General features: G+C 38.4%; 1 protein-coding gene across 1 annotated transcript in view; it reads right to left on the bottom strand.

Annotated features, from left to right (window-relative positions):
* LOC120036131 (sialic acid-binding Ig-like lectin 6) overlaps positions 1 to 13,509 on the bottom strand; it is a 29,723-nt gene extending 16,214 nt beyond the window's left edge. The window contains exons 1-5 of the mRNA XM_038982604.1: positions 13,164 to 13,509; positions 12,730 to 13,035; positions 12,328 to 12,594; positions 11,576 to 11,664; positions 10,776 to 11,024 (exon numbers count right to left, since the gene is read on the bottom strand). Of these exons, the coding sequence (XP_038838532.1) occupies positions 10,776 to 11,024; positions 11,576 to 11,664; positions 12,328 to 12,594; positions 12,730 to 13,035; positions 13,164 to 13,509 (1,257 nt within the window). The remainder of the gene's footprint in view (positions 1 to 10,775; positions 11,025 to 11,575; positions 11,665 to 12,327; positions 12,595 to 12,729; positions 13,036 to 13,163) is intronic.
* Between the last annotated feature and the right edge of the window lie 2,825 nt (positions 13,510 to 16,334).

Here is a 16,334-nt window from a genome sequence, read left to right on the forward strand (position 1 = left end):
GAGGGAGATGGTTATAATGCAGAAAGTTTCATTTGTTTAATTTAACAATGTGTCGGGGGCGGACTTAGCGATTTGGGGGCCCGTTTCAATGCTGCTGACCTGTCCTACCCCGAGAAAGGGACATTAAATACTGAAGTATTGTTTGAAAATAATTTCTCATACACCTATTAGGAAGTACGTCACTGATGAGATGTGAGATATGCCACATACATTTCATCACTTTAGTTTGTCAGACCACACTATGTGTGTGACAGTTTCTGCTGTAGACAGTGTACGTTACCGTCTAAGGCAAGTATCGACTTCTTCAATATATTTTCTGTTAATTTGAATGTTCAAAATAAATTAAAGGAAATTAATTATGAGTAATGAGATTCAATATGTTTTAAAGTACTGCTGTTTGTTCATGTATTATCTTCACAACTGAAGGACATAGTGTATTTTATATGGGGATGGTTCAATGCAATGTGTTGTGTGAGTTAAGCTACTCTACCAGTAAGTGTATGTTTGTACTGTTTCAGGTGATCAGTAGTGTGTGAGTTCTCACATGGCTTGTCCTGAGAACATGTTTTTTCTCATTGGTCTCTTTATGTCAGCTGAGTCTTATACACAGCAACAACTAGTTATGAATCAGACATAAAGTAATAACCACAAGTCATTATATTTTATGGGATGTGCTATTTAACTGTGTTGAAAAGTGTACAGTTAATTACTGATTAGTGCATTTTAATAGTCTGGATTCAAACAGTCTTGTGAAAAAGTATTTTTGATATTTTTGATACTGAATGTTATCAGATATTCAATCAAAAGCTATATTAGATAATGGAACCTGAGTGAACAAATAACACAACAATGACATACTTATTTCATTTATTACTTAAACAAAGTTATGCAACACCCACATGTTCATTGAAATAAGTCTATATTATTATTATTAGTAGAGACTGTACCGTTGATGTGTATAAACCCTGGACCGCTGATGCTATGTAACGGCCAATGAGAGACTTTAAATCCACCGGTCTCTATATATGGTACTCCCCAGAAGAAGCAGTCCTCATAAGAATTAATGGAATTCTACAGTATTTCAATCAAATGTTTTAAGGACAAAATTACATGTATTTAAGTATTATGTTGTAGATGGGAACAGTAAAGTCAGTACTCTATAAAGAAAATACTTCAGTATCTTTACATGTTTATTTTTTATTTGTTATGTTCAGGTTATATAAAAAGCATGAGCTGGAGCACACCCAGAGAAAATTACTTATTGTAGAGGTGCTGACTAACGGTGAATACACTGTAAGCTATAAAAACAAAGAGAGTTGCACACTCTATATATATAAACTCCCAGTAATTTATTGGGGAAAACACCAACGTTTCGGCATCACTGTGCCTTCTTCAGGGTAAAGTCATGAATGCTTGAACCAGGTTATGCAGACAAACAGTGAAATTAGTGCAACCAATGACAATAGTGAGTGTCATAATTACGAGTTATATTTGAATGAATTGAGTGAAACTGTTAATAGACAATAGTTTACAGCATATTGAATATATTAGGCTATTGTTATCATTAACATTAGCATACGATTAGCATCAACATACATTATTGTTTAATTTAATTTCACATATATTTATTGTTTCCAATTTCATAAAATGGTGTTACAAGTAATCTTTTGGTTAATCCATAATGCATAATAAGAATCATCAACAGGGGGAAGATATTGGTTGTACGCTGATAAGCTGTAGAAAGAATATATTCATTTATAAGACTTCTTCATAAAACAGTAATTGTTCATAAGAAGGGCCTGAGATCAAAGTCAATAATCTGACCACTAGGGGTCAATGTTTTTCAATCGGAAATCCAGTAGTCCTCCCTCTGTAGTGCTATTGCACTGTGTGCATGAGCCACATTTGTAGTTCCCATATAATATAACATATACTGTTTACAGGAAACTCACTCTACATCCTTAGATGAAGTTGCGTGGAAAATGGAATGGGGTGGTGAAATAATTTTCTGCCATGGACAAAGGAATGGAAATTAACAAAATTTTCGATCTGAATGTGCAAAAAATCCGGAATGATTCGCAAGGAAGGTGGATCCTTTTGAATATGAAAGTGGACGAAAAAGAGATTTGGCTCATTAATCTATATCGTCCAAATCATGATGATCCACTTCTTCGAAAACATTTATACCAATTTATTGAATTTACAGGCAACAAATGATCTAATCATAATGGTAGGAGACTAATACACAGTGTTAAGTACCTCAATGGACCGTAAAGGTAATCACTCTAGAAACTATCATCACCGTGCCCTTCAGGAAATCACAAATATTATGGACACATTAGAAATAGTGGATATTTGGAGACTAAAAAACCCTGACCTAGTGAGATTTACATGGAGGAGACTTAATCAAGCTAGTCGTCTTGACTACTTTCTTGTCTCTTTCTCTCTTGCATCAAAGGTTAAAAAAGTTTTAATAGGAGATAGAATGAGATCGTATTATCATCGAATTGGCATTCATAAAACTCTTATAGATTTTCTACGTGGACGGGGATATTGGAAATTTAATCAAAGTTTACTGGAGGACAACTTATTTTTAACTAAGACAAAATCATTTATAACTGAATTTTTCCAGTATAATATAGGTTCAGCAAATCCCCTTATTGTTTGGGATACCTTTTAAATGTACCTTCAGGGGTCATTCAATTCAATAGTCATCAATAATAAAAAGCAGTTTCTGGCTATTGAAACAAGACTAACAAGGGAAATCCATGAACTAATAGTACAGGTAGATAGCAATAAAAATGATAATACAGAGATACAAAATAAGTTAGAGGAAAAACAAAAAGAACTTGAGGAACTTATTCAAGAACGATCTAATGTAATCTATTACAAAAATAAAGCAAACTGGATGGAATATAGAGAAAAATGCACAAAATTCTTCCTGAATCTCCAATACAGGAACGCTAACAAAAAGAATTTGCAGAAACTCGTTACAGAAGACGGAGTCATCTATGATTCTCCGAATGATATTTTAAAAGAGGAAGCTAATTATTTTAGGCAGATGTTCTCTTTTCCGTCTCATCCTCTCCCAATGAATGAAGATTACGGTAAGGAATTCTTTCCAAATAATATAAAAAATTGAAAATTAGCAAATGTACAGAAAGACCAGTGCGAAGGCTAAATTACAGAGGAATAACTTTTTGAGGCTATTAAATCCTTTCAGTCTGGAAAAACCCCATGGCTTGATGGCATACAGAGGTATATCAAGTATTTTTTGATATACTAAAAGCTCCATTGCTAGATTGTTTTAACTACTCCTATAGAATTGGTAGTCTGTCAGGTACTCAGCAGGAAGATCTGATTTCTCTATTATTAAAACAAGACCCAGATGGCAAATATAAAGACCCAGTCTATCTAAAAAACTGGAGGCCCCTTACACTTCAATGTTGTGATTAAAAAATATGAGCAAAATGCATAGCACCCAGAATTAAAAGGGTTTTACCAGGTATTGTTCATTCATAGAAATAATAGAACATCATGAAACATATAAGAAGCCAGGAATGGTATTTATAGCAGATTTTGAAAAGGCATTTGATAAAGTAAGACTGGATTTTATTTATAAATGCCTGGATTTTTTCAATTTCGGTAATTCTCTTATAAAATGGGTAAAAATAATGTATATCAACCCCAGGTGTAAATACTAAATAACGGCTACTTCTCAGAGAGTTTTGAACTGTCAAGAGGAGTTAAATAAGGATGTTCGCTGTCACCATATCTATTCGTTATGGCCATCGAAATGCTAGCTATTGAAATCAGATTCAATAACAACATTAGAGGATTAGAAATCCAAGGCTTAAAAACAAAGGTGTCCATGTATGCCGATGACTCAAGTCCGCAAGCTAGATCCCTGCAATGTCTCATTGAAGATCTAGATAACTTTTCTGTACTCTCTGGACAAAAACCTAATTATGATAAGTGTACAATATTACGTATTGGATCCTTAAAAAATACACATTTTACATTACCCTGCAGCTTACCTATAAAATGGGCTGACGGTGAAGTAGACATACTTGGTATTCATATCAGAAAACATATCAATACGCTCTCCACAATGAATTTCGATAGAAAACTTGTAAAAATAGACAATATCCTGCAACCTTGGAGAGGTAAATACCTGTCTATTTATTTCAATTTATCCCTCTGAAAAGATAGAACAAATATTACCACAAATATTATGGCTGAACTCAAATGTGCTGGTTGATAAAATACCTGTATTTATGGGAAAGATGTTTGAAAAGGGTATTTTGTTCTTAAGTGATTGTAATGGTAGAGTATTGTCCTTCATGGGAAGGTCTGCTCAATCCAAGAGTACAGCCAATTGATTACAGTATTGCCCCAAAAATGGAGGAGGCAGGTGGCAGCGGGAGGAGGTAGGGAACTGGTCTGTCTGCCCAATATAAAGGATCAAAACTGGCAGAGGAATAAAAATAGCATAAATAGGAAAGTATACCAGTTTCATTTGAGGACCAGGATGTTGACAACTGTGCAATACAGATAGCAAAATAGTTGGGAAGAGATTTTTGATGTACCGATTGCATGGTACAGGGTGTATTATTTGATATATAAAACAACACAAGATTCAAGACTTCATGCTTTTCAGCTAAAATTATTATATAGAATTCTTGCACCAACAAAATGTTGAATATTTGGGGCATAAAATCATCGAAGCTCTGCAGATTTTGTTGTGAGGATACAGAATATACACTATACTAATACTCTTAGTAAAAGTATTTATCTTCAACACGTAATCTGTAGATTATATTCGATTAGATAGATTGAAATTGTACATTAAACATCATAGCATAGTTGAAAGATATGTGTTGCGTAGAAACACGAAGTGGGTGGCCAGCAGAGATAGATAGGATGGGCTGAGGGAAGGTGAGGGTTGGTATGTGGAATTGGAGACAAGTGGGAGTGGAGTTGCTGTGTGAGAGAGAGAATGATGGTCAAAAGATAAAGGGGGGAAAAAAGTCTAAATTAAACATAATAAAAGTACATTTGAATGACACTAAGTGGCAGTGTTTTCACAACTAATGCCGGTTTGCCTGAGGCTGATGCCGTGCAGGTGGTTGTACACATGCATATACACACACTCTCATTCAAATAAACACATACAAGAACACACACGTACATGTAATAGTGGCAGACATGCACACAAACATATACAGTTGGCATCGCTGTTATGATTTCAGTTGTCCTTGATGTCCTTTGTTTTACATGTATTACCGTATTTTGTTTTAAAAAATGTTGCATTGTTGTTTGCTGTTTTCTTCTGTCTTTTCATTTTGTCTCTTTAGTTCTCTTGGTTGTTGGTGCATTGGGGGGTTCTTGAGGGTGGGGAATGGAATTAATTGTATTTTTTTTTCTTCTTCCAGGGGGGGACTGTGGGGGATCTTGGAGGGTTCGGGTTTCACAAGATTGTGATCATGAAAAAGGAAACTATGACATATATTTTATATCACTATCATGCACACGCACTCTCACACATAAGGAAGGCTCTGTTGCGGAAAGACAGATACATGTTTGATAGTGTCTTGATGCCGTATTGTTTGTCCTTCATGTTCTAATACTTTAATGTTACCCTTTCCTTGTGTTTTAAGTAAAAAACAATAAAAAATAAACAACAGTGTTGTTCATGGGAGGACACCACAGAAGAAGCCACTGCTGTCCAAAAAAAACATTGCTGCATTTCTGAAGTTCACAAAAGAGCACCTGGATGTTTCACAGCGCTACTGGCGAAATATTCTGTGGACAGATTCAACTAAAGTTGAGTTGTTTGGAAGGAACACACACCACTATGTGTGGAGAAAAAAAGGCAAAGCACACCAACATCAAAACCTCATCCCAACTGTAAAGTATGGTGGAGGGAGCATCATGGTTTGGGTCTGCTTTGCTTCCACAGGGCCTGGACAGCTTGCTATCATTGACGGAAAAATGAATTCCCAAGTTTATCAATACTTTTTGCAGCAGAATTTAAGGCTATCTGTCTGCCAATTGAAGTCAACAGAAGTTGGGTGATGAAACAGGACAACAACCCAAAACACAGAAGTAAATCAACAACAGAAGGGGGTGACCCAGTCAGAGTCCTGAGCTCAACACGATTGAGATGCAGTGGCATAACCTCAAGAGAACGGTTCACACAAGACATCACAATAATATTGCTTCTGTGGTGTCCTCCTATGAACACCATTCTTGTTCAGTGTTTTACGTATCGTTGACTCGTCAACAGAGATGTTAGCATGTTCCAGAGATTGCCGTAAGTCTTTAGCTGACACTCTAGGATTCTTCTTAACCTCATTGAGCATTCTGCACTGTGCTCTTGCAGTCATCTTTGCAGGAAGGCCAGTCCTAGGGAGAGTAGCAACATTGCTGAACTTTCTCCATTTACTGTATAGACAATTTGTCTTACCGTGGACTAATGAACATCAAGACTTTTAGAGATACTTTTGTAACCCTTTCCAGATTTATGCAAGTCAACAATTCTTAATCTTAGGTCTTCTGAGATCTCTTTTGTTCAAGGCATGGTTCACATCAGGCAATGCTTCTTGTGAATAGCAAACTTAAATTTTGAGAGTGTTTTGTATAGGGCAGGGCAACTCTAACCAACATCTTCAATCTCATTGACTGGACTCCAGGTTAGCTGACTACTGACTCCAATTAGCTTTTGGAGAAGTCATTAGCCTTACTTTTTCCAACCTACACTGTGAAATTTTAAATTATGTATTCAATAAAGACAAGGAAAATATAATAATTTCTGTCATTAGTTTAAGCACACTGTGTGTGTCTATTGTTGTGACTCAGATGAAGATCAAATTTTATGACCAATTTATACGAAAATCCATGTAATTCCAAAAGGATCACATACTTTTTCATGCCACTGTACTTTTCTAAATTTCAACACATTTTGCCATGGTGCGGAGAGAAATATTTGCAATTTTATAACGCTATTCTACACATTTTGTCATGAAGCTTAGATAAAAAATGTCAGTTTTAAAGCTAACTTCCTGAAATTCTACACTTTTTGCCATGAAGCAGAGATTTAGTTTGGTGTTTTATAGCTCATCATGCTTGTGTTCACATTTTGCCATGAGGCTGAGACAAATTGTTACAGTGTTAAAGCTAATTTCCTACTATTCAACACATTTTGCTATCATATGCTATATGGGGCCGTTCAGTAGTCCGGCCCTGCTCCTAACCTGCTACTATAATCCCTTCTTTTTGAAGTGACGTGAAAAGAGAGTCCACAGGTACCACAGGAGAGAGCCAGCGACCTGCAGGGTCTGAGCGGCAAGGTGGAAAGTCTAGGTGGGATAAAGCTTTTGTTAAATTTCCGTCAAAAGTTGAATTATTATTGCATTTTATCTAATCCTAACCCTTTTCTGTACTTTAATCTAATTATCATAACCTGCTACGTTAATTATCCTAACCTGCTGCATAATTCTCCTAAACCTGCTAGAAAACGATTTTATTTTTACAGAAGCTGTATACCTTCTAGACAAAACCCTCTTTGACTAGCCCAAGGTCTTCTGGGAGAAGGAGACCCAGGAGCTGAGGGTGTACTTTACCAAGCAGGTGAGAGCCGACTTCCCCCAACAGGTGGAGGGAGAGCTGAAGGCTCTGGAGGACAGGGTCAGGAATAATTGAGAGGCAGAAGGACCAGATGATTCAGAGAGAGAAGAGAGAAAGCATTGACTATGGGACACAACACTACGCTGATGCTTCAATATGGTGGGGATGGGGATATGGTGGGACTGACAAAAAAGGGACTAACAAGCTCATTTCAGTGTTGTGGAAACTGCTTTGCCTATATGTGGGTAAAATGTATGACATTTCAAATAAACAACGTGTCTGCATGCAGTTCAGGCTACCACACTGTCAATGGATTTATGAGTACTGTAGGTATTAGGTGATAGATCAGAATCAGTGTTCAACTGTATCTTACTGCTCTTTCCATGACATAGACTGACCATGTGAATCCAAGTGAAAGCTATGATCCCTTATTGAAGTCACTTGTTAAATCCACTTCAGCGTAGATGAAGGGGAGGAGACCGGTTAAAGAAGGATTTTTAAGCCTTGAGACAATTGAGAAGTGTATGTGTGCCATTTAGAGGGTTTTTGGGCAAGACAAAAAATGTAAGTGCCTTTGAATGAGGTGTGGAAGAAGGTGCCAGGCGCACTGGTTTCAAGAACTGCAACACTGCTGGGTTTTTAACACTGTTTCCCATGTGTATCAAGAATAGTCCACCACCCAAAGGACATCCAGCCAACTTGACACAAGTGTGGGAAGCATTGGAGTCAACATAGGCCATCATCCAGGTGGAACACGTTCGACACCTTGTAGAGTCCAGCCCCGATGAATTGAGGCTGTTCTGAAGGCAAAAGGGGGTGCAACTCAATTCATTTACTCAGTGCCTTCAGAATGTATTCATACCCCTTGACTTAATAGACATTTTGTTGTGTCACAGCCTGAAATTAAAATGCATTAAATATATGTATTTTCTCACCCATCTACACACAATACCCCTTAATAACAAAGTGAAAATATGTTTTTAGAAATGTTTGCAGATGAATTGAAAATGAAATACAGAAATATTGAATTAATGTTAGAATCACTTTTTGGCAGTGTTTACATCTGTGAGTCTTTCTGGGTAAGTCTGTAAGAGCTTTCCTGGATTGTTGTAACGGCTGATTTCCTCCTCTTCGTCTGAAGAGGAGGTGTAAGGATCGGACCAAGACGCAGAGTGGAAAGTGTCCATGATTTATTAACAAACTGAACACTACACGAAACAAAAGCGAATCAAACCGAAAGACAGTCCCGTGTGGCACGAACACTGACACGAAATACAAACACCCACAAACACACACGTGAACCCCGGCTGCCTAAGTATGATTCTCAATCAGGGACAACGATTGACAGCTGCCTCTGATTGAGAATCATACCAGGCCGAACGCACAAAACCCCAACATAGAAAACAACACATAGACAACCCACCCAACTCACGCCCTGACCATACTAAATAAATACAAAACAAGAGAAAACAGGTCAGGAACGTGACAATTGTACAATATTTTTTACATTATTCTTTAAAAAATGATTAAATCCCTATCAAGTTGGTTGTTGATCATTGCTAGACGGCCATAACATGGTGCAGCCATCACCATGCTTGAAAATATGAAGAGTGGTACACAGTGATGTGGTACACAGTGATGTGGTACACAGTGATGTGGTACACAGTGATGTGGTACACAGTGATGTGGTACACAGTGATGTGATTTGCCCCAAACATAACACTTTGTATTCCGGACATACAGTACATTTATTTTGACACATGTCTTGCAGTTTTACTTTAGGGCCTTATTGCAAACAGGATGCATGTTTTGGAATATGTTAATTCTGAGCATGTTTCCTTCTTTTCAATCTGTCACTTAGGTTAGTATTGTGGAGTAACTACAACATTGTTGATCTATCCTAAGTTTTCTGCTATCACAGCCATTAGACTGTGTAAATGTTTTAAAATCACCAGTGGATTCATGGTGAGATCCCTGAGCGTTCTCCTTCCTCTCTGGCAACTGAGTTAGGAAGGACGCCTGTATTTTTGTAGTGACTGGGTTTATTGATACGCCATTAAAAATTGTAATTAATAACTTCCATGAAAGGGATATTCAATTATTATTATTTTTTACCCATCTACCAATAGGTGCTCCTCTTTACGAGTCATTGGAAAACCTCCCCAGTCTTTGTGGTTAAATCTGTTTGAAACACACTGCTCGACTGAGGGACCTTACAGATAATTGTATGTGTGGGGTAAAGAGATGAGGTAGTCAGTCACTATTATTGCACACACAGTGAGTCCATGCAATTTATTATGCGACTTGTTAAGCAAATCTTTACTCCTGAACTTATTCATGATTGTCATAAGAAAGAGGTTGAATACTTATTGACTCAAGATGTTTCATATTTTAATTCATTTTTTAATTCAAGACATCATTCCACATTATGGGGAATTGTGTGTAGGCCAGTGACACATATAAATGTAATCCATTTTAATGAGTAGTAAAATGTTGGACCAATAAGACCAAAAGATGTAATGGAAATTTAATGTAAAGGTTTTAATTACAGTGCAATTAATAAACAACCTTAAATTCAGCCTCAATTGTTTCTTTGATTTAACATTCAGCATAAAAACTGACACAACAACTTCTAAATAGATATAAACTGAAAATATATAATATTGTTATTCTGGTAACTGCACAAAACATGCAGAGAAACAGTGACTAGTAGATGTTAACACCATTCTGCCATCATGTAGACTTCCTGCACCAACTTCCTGTCTTGTATCAGACCACTGTCTCTCCAACTAACTGTGTCTTCTCTCCTCAGTCATCATTGACTTTATATGGACTTAAACTGCCTTCAGTAAGCTAGTTGAACTCAGCAGTTCCTCTATACTGGAACCCATTAAACAGATGCTCTGTGAACTCAACACTAAAAATAAATGGTCTAAAATAAAGAGTAGCCTACATCATCGTATCACCACTATAGTAACAGTTAAACACTTTTCATCCCAGCAAATTTTACAAATATGCAGATAATCATAGAGCACACAATTATCAATGTAACAAAGTACCAATAGAAAACAGATACACAATGACAATACTGTACATAAAAACACTTAATACCCATTGGAAAATTAACATGCACCTCTTTAATTCACTTGTGCATAAAGTCCATCTAGGTTGTTAAGAGGTGGTTCCTGGGCCCCTCTCCTGGTCACGTTGACTTCAGCGTACTCACTCTCCTGTCCCTGGACCCTGTCCTGGGCTGCAGCTGGGGTCTCTTTGGTCTGTAGTTTGGAGAAGTCTATGTCACCGTAGTGGATCTCTTCAGACTGGTCTTCTGCACGTTCCTCTGGTTCCTCTCCGGCTGTGGCCTGGTTAGCACACACTGTCCCAACCGGGAAGTTCTGTGGAGAGAACACAGAGAGAGGAACAGGTGTAAAGCTCTAAGCTCAGTCATGTGTAAAACTCTAAGGTCAGCAGGTTACACAACACATACTGAGGAGATGTCAATGAAAATGTAAATTCAACTGACAGGTGTAAAGAGTTACATTTTGCCAACAAATGAGCTCCAATCTAATGTAAACACTGTCAAAGTCCAACAGCTATTCTGTTTTCATTCCATATTCTTACAGGATGTGGCATTGCTTTCGGTTTGTTCATCTCCCCTGAACTTGCTCTAAAATGATGTTAACCTCATGGCTTTGGATAGTTTCAGCATTAATTCTATTCTTCCTTAGATACACTTTGTAGATGGTTTGAAAGTTGAGCCTTATTCCCACCTGTCCCTGTGTATTGTCTGTCCTTTCAAGTCCATCGTGAAGCCTCGAGTTTCTCCTCCTGGAAGACATTTAGAAAGGCCTTCTGAATGCACTGTGAGGGTTTTCATATGCAAAAGCACAAACACAGCAGAAATAATATAGTTTTGCGTTAATGCCAGGAAAAGTTTTTACCATACAAAAAGACTGATCAGGCTGATAAACAAAAAGGCCGCCAGAGTTCCTGCTGCAACCCAAAAAACCATTGAGTTATTATGCTCCTCTGGCCCTGAAAATACAGAACATATTATGGTCATTTCTCACGTAAAAATGTCTAAAGTACACTACTTGACCAAAAGTATGTGGACAACTGCTCGTCGAACATCTCATTCTAAAATCATGGGTATAAATATGGAATACAAAATGTCATTGTATGTTGTAGGATTAAGATTTCCCTTCACTGGAACAAAAGGTGCCTAGGCGAACCATGAAAAACAGCTCCAGACCATTTCTCATCCACCAAACAGTACAGTTGGCACTATGCATTGGGGCAGGTAGTTTTCTCCTGGCAAAACCCAGATTCGTCCAATGGACTGCCAGATGGTGAAGCGTGATTCATCATTCCAGAGAACGGGTTTCCACTTCTCCAGAGTACACCACTCACGCCGATTCTTGCCATTGTGCAAGGTGATTTTAGGCTTGTGTGCGGCTGCACAGCCATAGAAACCCATTTCACGAAGCTCCCAACGAAGAGTTCTTGTGCTGCCATTGTTTCCAGAGGCAGTTTGATACTCTGTAGTGAATGTTGCTATTCTACTGCCAATGTTTTTGTCTATGGAGATTGCATGGCTTTGTGCTCGATTTTATACACCTGTGAGCAATGTTTGTCCACATACTTTTGTATATATAGTGTATATCTAACCTAAGATTGTGCCCTACGTGGCCGTTTTACCTTTACTAGCCAGCTGCACGTCATTAGACTTCCCACAGCCGTGACTATTTCTTGCTTCACAGAAGTACAGTCCTCCATCAACAGCAGTCACATTGAGGGAGTAATGCAGTCCAGTTGCTACCTGTATTGGTTTATCTCCACTGATCTGGAACCAGGTGAAGTTTGTCACAGGAGGGTTGGCTGTACTGCTGCACGTCAGATTAACACAGCTGCCCACTGATTCTGGATCAGCTGGACTGATGGAGGCTGAGGTGTCCTTAGGAGAGACTGAGGGAGAGGGGTTCATTTAGAATGTATCTGATATGGTATATTGAATAGTCTCATCAAAACCACTCTATTACAATCATCAGTGAAAACATGATAGAATGATCTATTCTACAGGAACCGGTGACTAAATCTTACATGAAACATTAAGCATCATGTTATGTTCAGCTGTCTTGTTGCTTGCCCCTACTGGGTAGACTGCAGTACAAGTGATGTTCTTCTCATGATGAAGGTATGACGGAGTGAAGGTCACCGTGGAGAGAACTGATTTGGTTTGGTCTGGATTCTCCTGCAGTTGGTTCTCAGTTGTGAACTGTGTTGGGAGAGTCCATGTCAGTTCAGGGGGGTGTTCAGGACAGGGAGCGACAGCAGAGCAGTTCAAACTGACAGGGGTCCCTTCCTTCACCTCACCTGAGACAGTAATGATGGGACTGGAAGGCAAATCTGGAAAACATTGTAGATGAAGATAGTTTACACTAAAAGTTAAACTGCACACTTGTTCTACTCTTATCTTTGATGAAAGGAATCTAAACTGGGAAAAATAGTTGGTAAACGGTTAAATTGTCTCTTACCCCAGACAACTATATCAACAGACTTTTCAGTGTCTGTTGCACGGAATGGTTGACTCTCAATCCTGAAGAAGTATTTATTAGTGTAACTGGTGGTTACATTGAAGAAGACTGTGGTGCAGTTCTTCTGGGACATGTTTCCAGTTATCTTCCCTTGATATCTGTTGACCGTCTCACTACTGTTAAATATCACATTGTCCGGATGCAAACCAAAGTCTGGGCTTTCTTTAATCCACACTCCAAAGGTTGGTATTGTGCTGTTAAATGTATACTTATTTTTGTCAAGAATATTACATGTACATGGGATTTGTATACAGGAACCAGTCAGTACATCCAGTCTATCTGGCATTGTGGCGATCAAATCTCGTTGGCCAAAACAGGCCAAAACACCTGCAACATAAAGAACAACATCAGGGAGGTTCTGATATATTTTCGGTACAGTCCAATGATATGCATTAACCCTAGATGACTGCACGGGCTGCTGATTGGAAGCCACTGCACAGCCATCTTGTAACTCCTCTTTCAGTGTAAAACAGGTTTTGGAAGATATAAAAACACATTTATTAATGTTTACATTTGTTTTAGACAAGTATATTCTATTAGAGATACCTTATTGCAAACTTTTAAATTTCATTTTGTGACCTGCAACACTTCCTTCAACAGAGAGACACTAGCCTTGCTCCAGCCAATGATTGCATCTTGTAACTCACTGAACTGGTATTATCCAATAACTACTTCATCTTTGAGTCTTTTTTCCTTCAAATTCGGTGTGTAGCCATGGGCTCCCCCTTTGACCCTACCTATGTGAACCTGTATGTGGAACAATTTGAGGATGCACTCATTTACACAACAGAGACACACCTCCTACTCTTTAAAATCATCTCATGGAAGAAATACATAGATGATGTCTTTGTGCTCTGGGAAGGAAGTCAGCAGGAACCAAAATGAATTCCAAACTCTGCTAAACGAGAGCTCTGAATATCTCAAATTCACCATGCAGACTGATGAGAGAAAAATAAACTACCTGGACTTATGGATCATCAAAGATAATGATGTTTTACATACAGACTTGTACACACAGCCAACAGACCTCAATACCCTGCTACGTGGGGATAGTATGCATCCCCTTCCCCTCAGGAATGGTCTACCATATAGCCAGTTATTCAGGATTAAACAAGTCTTTTGCACAAATACACCAAGTGTTCAGAGAAAATGAAAGCAATCCTGAAGAAGCACTGGCATATTCTGATATCAGACAAAAAAAAATCACACCTCTTCAAGGAACCCCCACTGGTGGTCTATAAGTGTGGTTGCAATATTGGGGATAGCTTAGTGAGATCTGACCTGCCCCCTGAGCCCACTCAGACACTCTTGACACCCATTCCAAATGGGAACTACAAATGTGGATCATGTTCACATTGCAATAGCACTACAAAAACACCCTTCTTCAGACACCCACATACAGGTGGAAAAATCCCTGTTAGGGGTATCATCTCTTGCAAGATAAAGGGAGTAATCTATCTCATCACATGTTCATGTGGGAAAGCCAACGTAGGAGAAACGAAAATACAATTAAAACAATGCAGAGCTGAACACCGCAGCTCAATCAGGTGTAAGAACACTGACTATCCAGTAGCAGCTCACTGTTGAAGCAACACAGGTTGATCCCATCTCCTCCCTCAAATACACAGGTATTGAGCATGTTGCTCTACCAAGGAGAGGAATTAACATGGAGGTCCTACTACTACAGAGGGAAGCCTACTGTATATATGCTTTTTTTAAACATTGACTCCTAGTGGTCGGAATATTGACTTTGATCTCAGGCCCTTGTTATGAACAATTATTTTTATGAAGTCCTATAAATGAATATATTCTTTCCTCAGCTTATCAGTGTACATCCAATATGTTCCCTTGTTGATGACGCTTACTATGCATTATGGATGGACCAAATGATTACATGTAACAACATTTTATGAATTTGGAAACAATTAAATATATGTGAAATTATTTTAAACAATAATGTATGTTGATGCTAATCTTATGCTAATTTTAATGACAACAATAGCCTAATATATTCAATATGCTGTAAACTATTGTCTTTTAACAGTTTCACTCATTTCATCCTAATTAACCTCATAATTTACACCCTTTCTTCTTTAAGGTTGCTGCCCCTATCATCGCCAAGCCTATCTCCGACCTTTTGAACCTGTCTCTCCTTTCTGGGGAGGTTCCCATTGCTTGGAACGCAGCCATGGTTCGTCCTTTATTTAAAAGGGGAGATCAAGCTGATCCTAACTGTTCTAGACCTATTTCTATTTTACCCTGTTTATCAAAAGTGTTGGAAAAACGTGTCAATTATCAACTGACTGGCTTTCTTAATGTCTATAGTATTCTCTCTGGTATGCAATCTGGTTTCCGCTCAGTTTATGGATGTGTCACTGCAACCTTAAAGGTCCTCAAAGAGGTTGCCATCGCCCTTGATTCTAAGCAATGTTGTGCTGCTATTTATATATCACTGCAATCTACACTCCTCTGTAAATTGGTCATCTCTGTATTCCCGTCTCAAGACCCATATGTTAATGCTAATTTATAAAATATTCTTTGGCCTCACTCCCCCCTATCTGAGATGTCTACTGCAGACATATCCTCCACATACAACACCCGTTCTGCCAGTCACATTCTGTTAAAGGTCCCGAAAGCACACACATCCCTGGGTCGCTCGTCTTTTCACTTCGCTGCAGCTAGCGACTGGAACGAGCTGCAACAAACACTCAAACTGGACAGTTTAATCTCAATCTCTTCAGTCAAAGACTCAATCATGGACACTCTTACTGACAGTTGTGGCTGCTTTGTGTGATGTATTGTTGTCTCTACCTTCTTGCCCTTTGTGCTGTTGTCTGTGCCCAATAATGTTTGTACCATGTTTTGTGCTGCTACCATGTTGTGTTGCTACCATGTTGTTGTCATGTTGTGTTGCTACCATGCTGTGTTGTCATGTGTTGCTGCCTTGCTATGTTGTTGTCTTGGGTCTCTCTTTATGTAGTGTTGTGTTGTCTCTCTTGTCGTGATCTGTGTTTGTCCTATATTTATATTTTATTTATTTATTTTATTCCCAGCCCCCGTCCCCGCAGGTCTTTTGCCTTTTGGTAGGCAGTCAATGTAAATAAGAATCTG

Source organism: Salvelinus namaycush, unplaced genomic scaffold, assembly GCF_016432855.1.
Source record: "Salvelinus namaycush isolate Seneca unplaced genomic scaffold, SaNama_1.0 Scaffold1215, whole genome shotgun sequence".
NCBI classification, from domain to species: domain Eukaryota; kingdom Metazoa; phylum Chordata; class Actinopteri; order Salmoniformes; family Salmonidae; genus Salvelinus; species Salvelinus namaycush.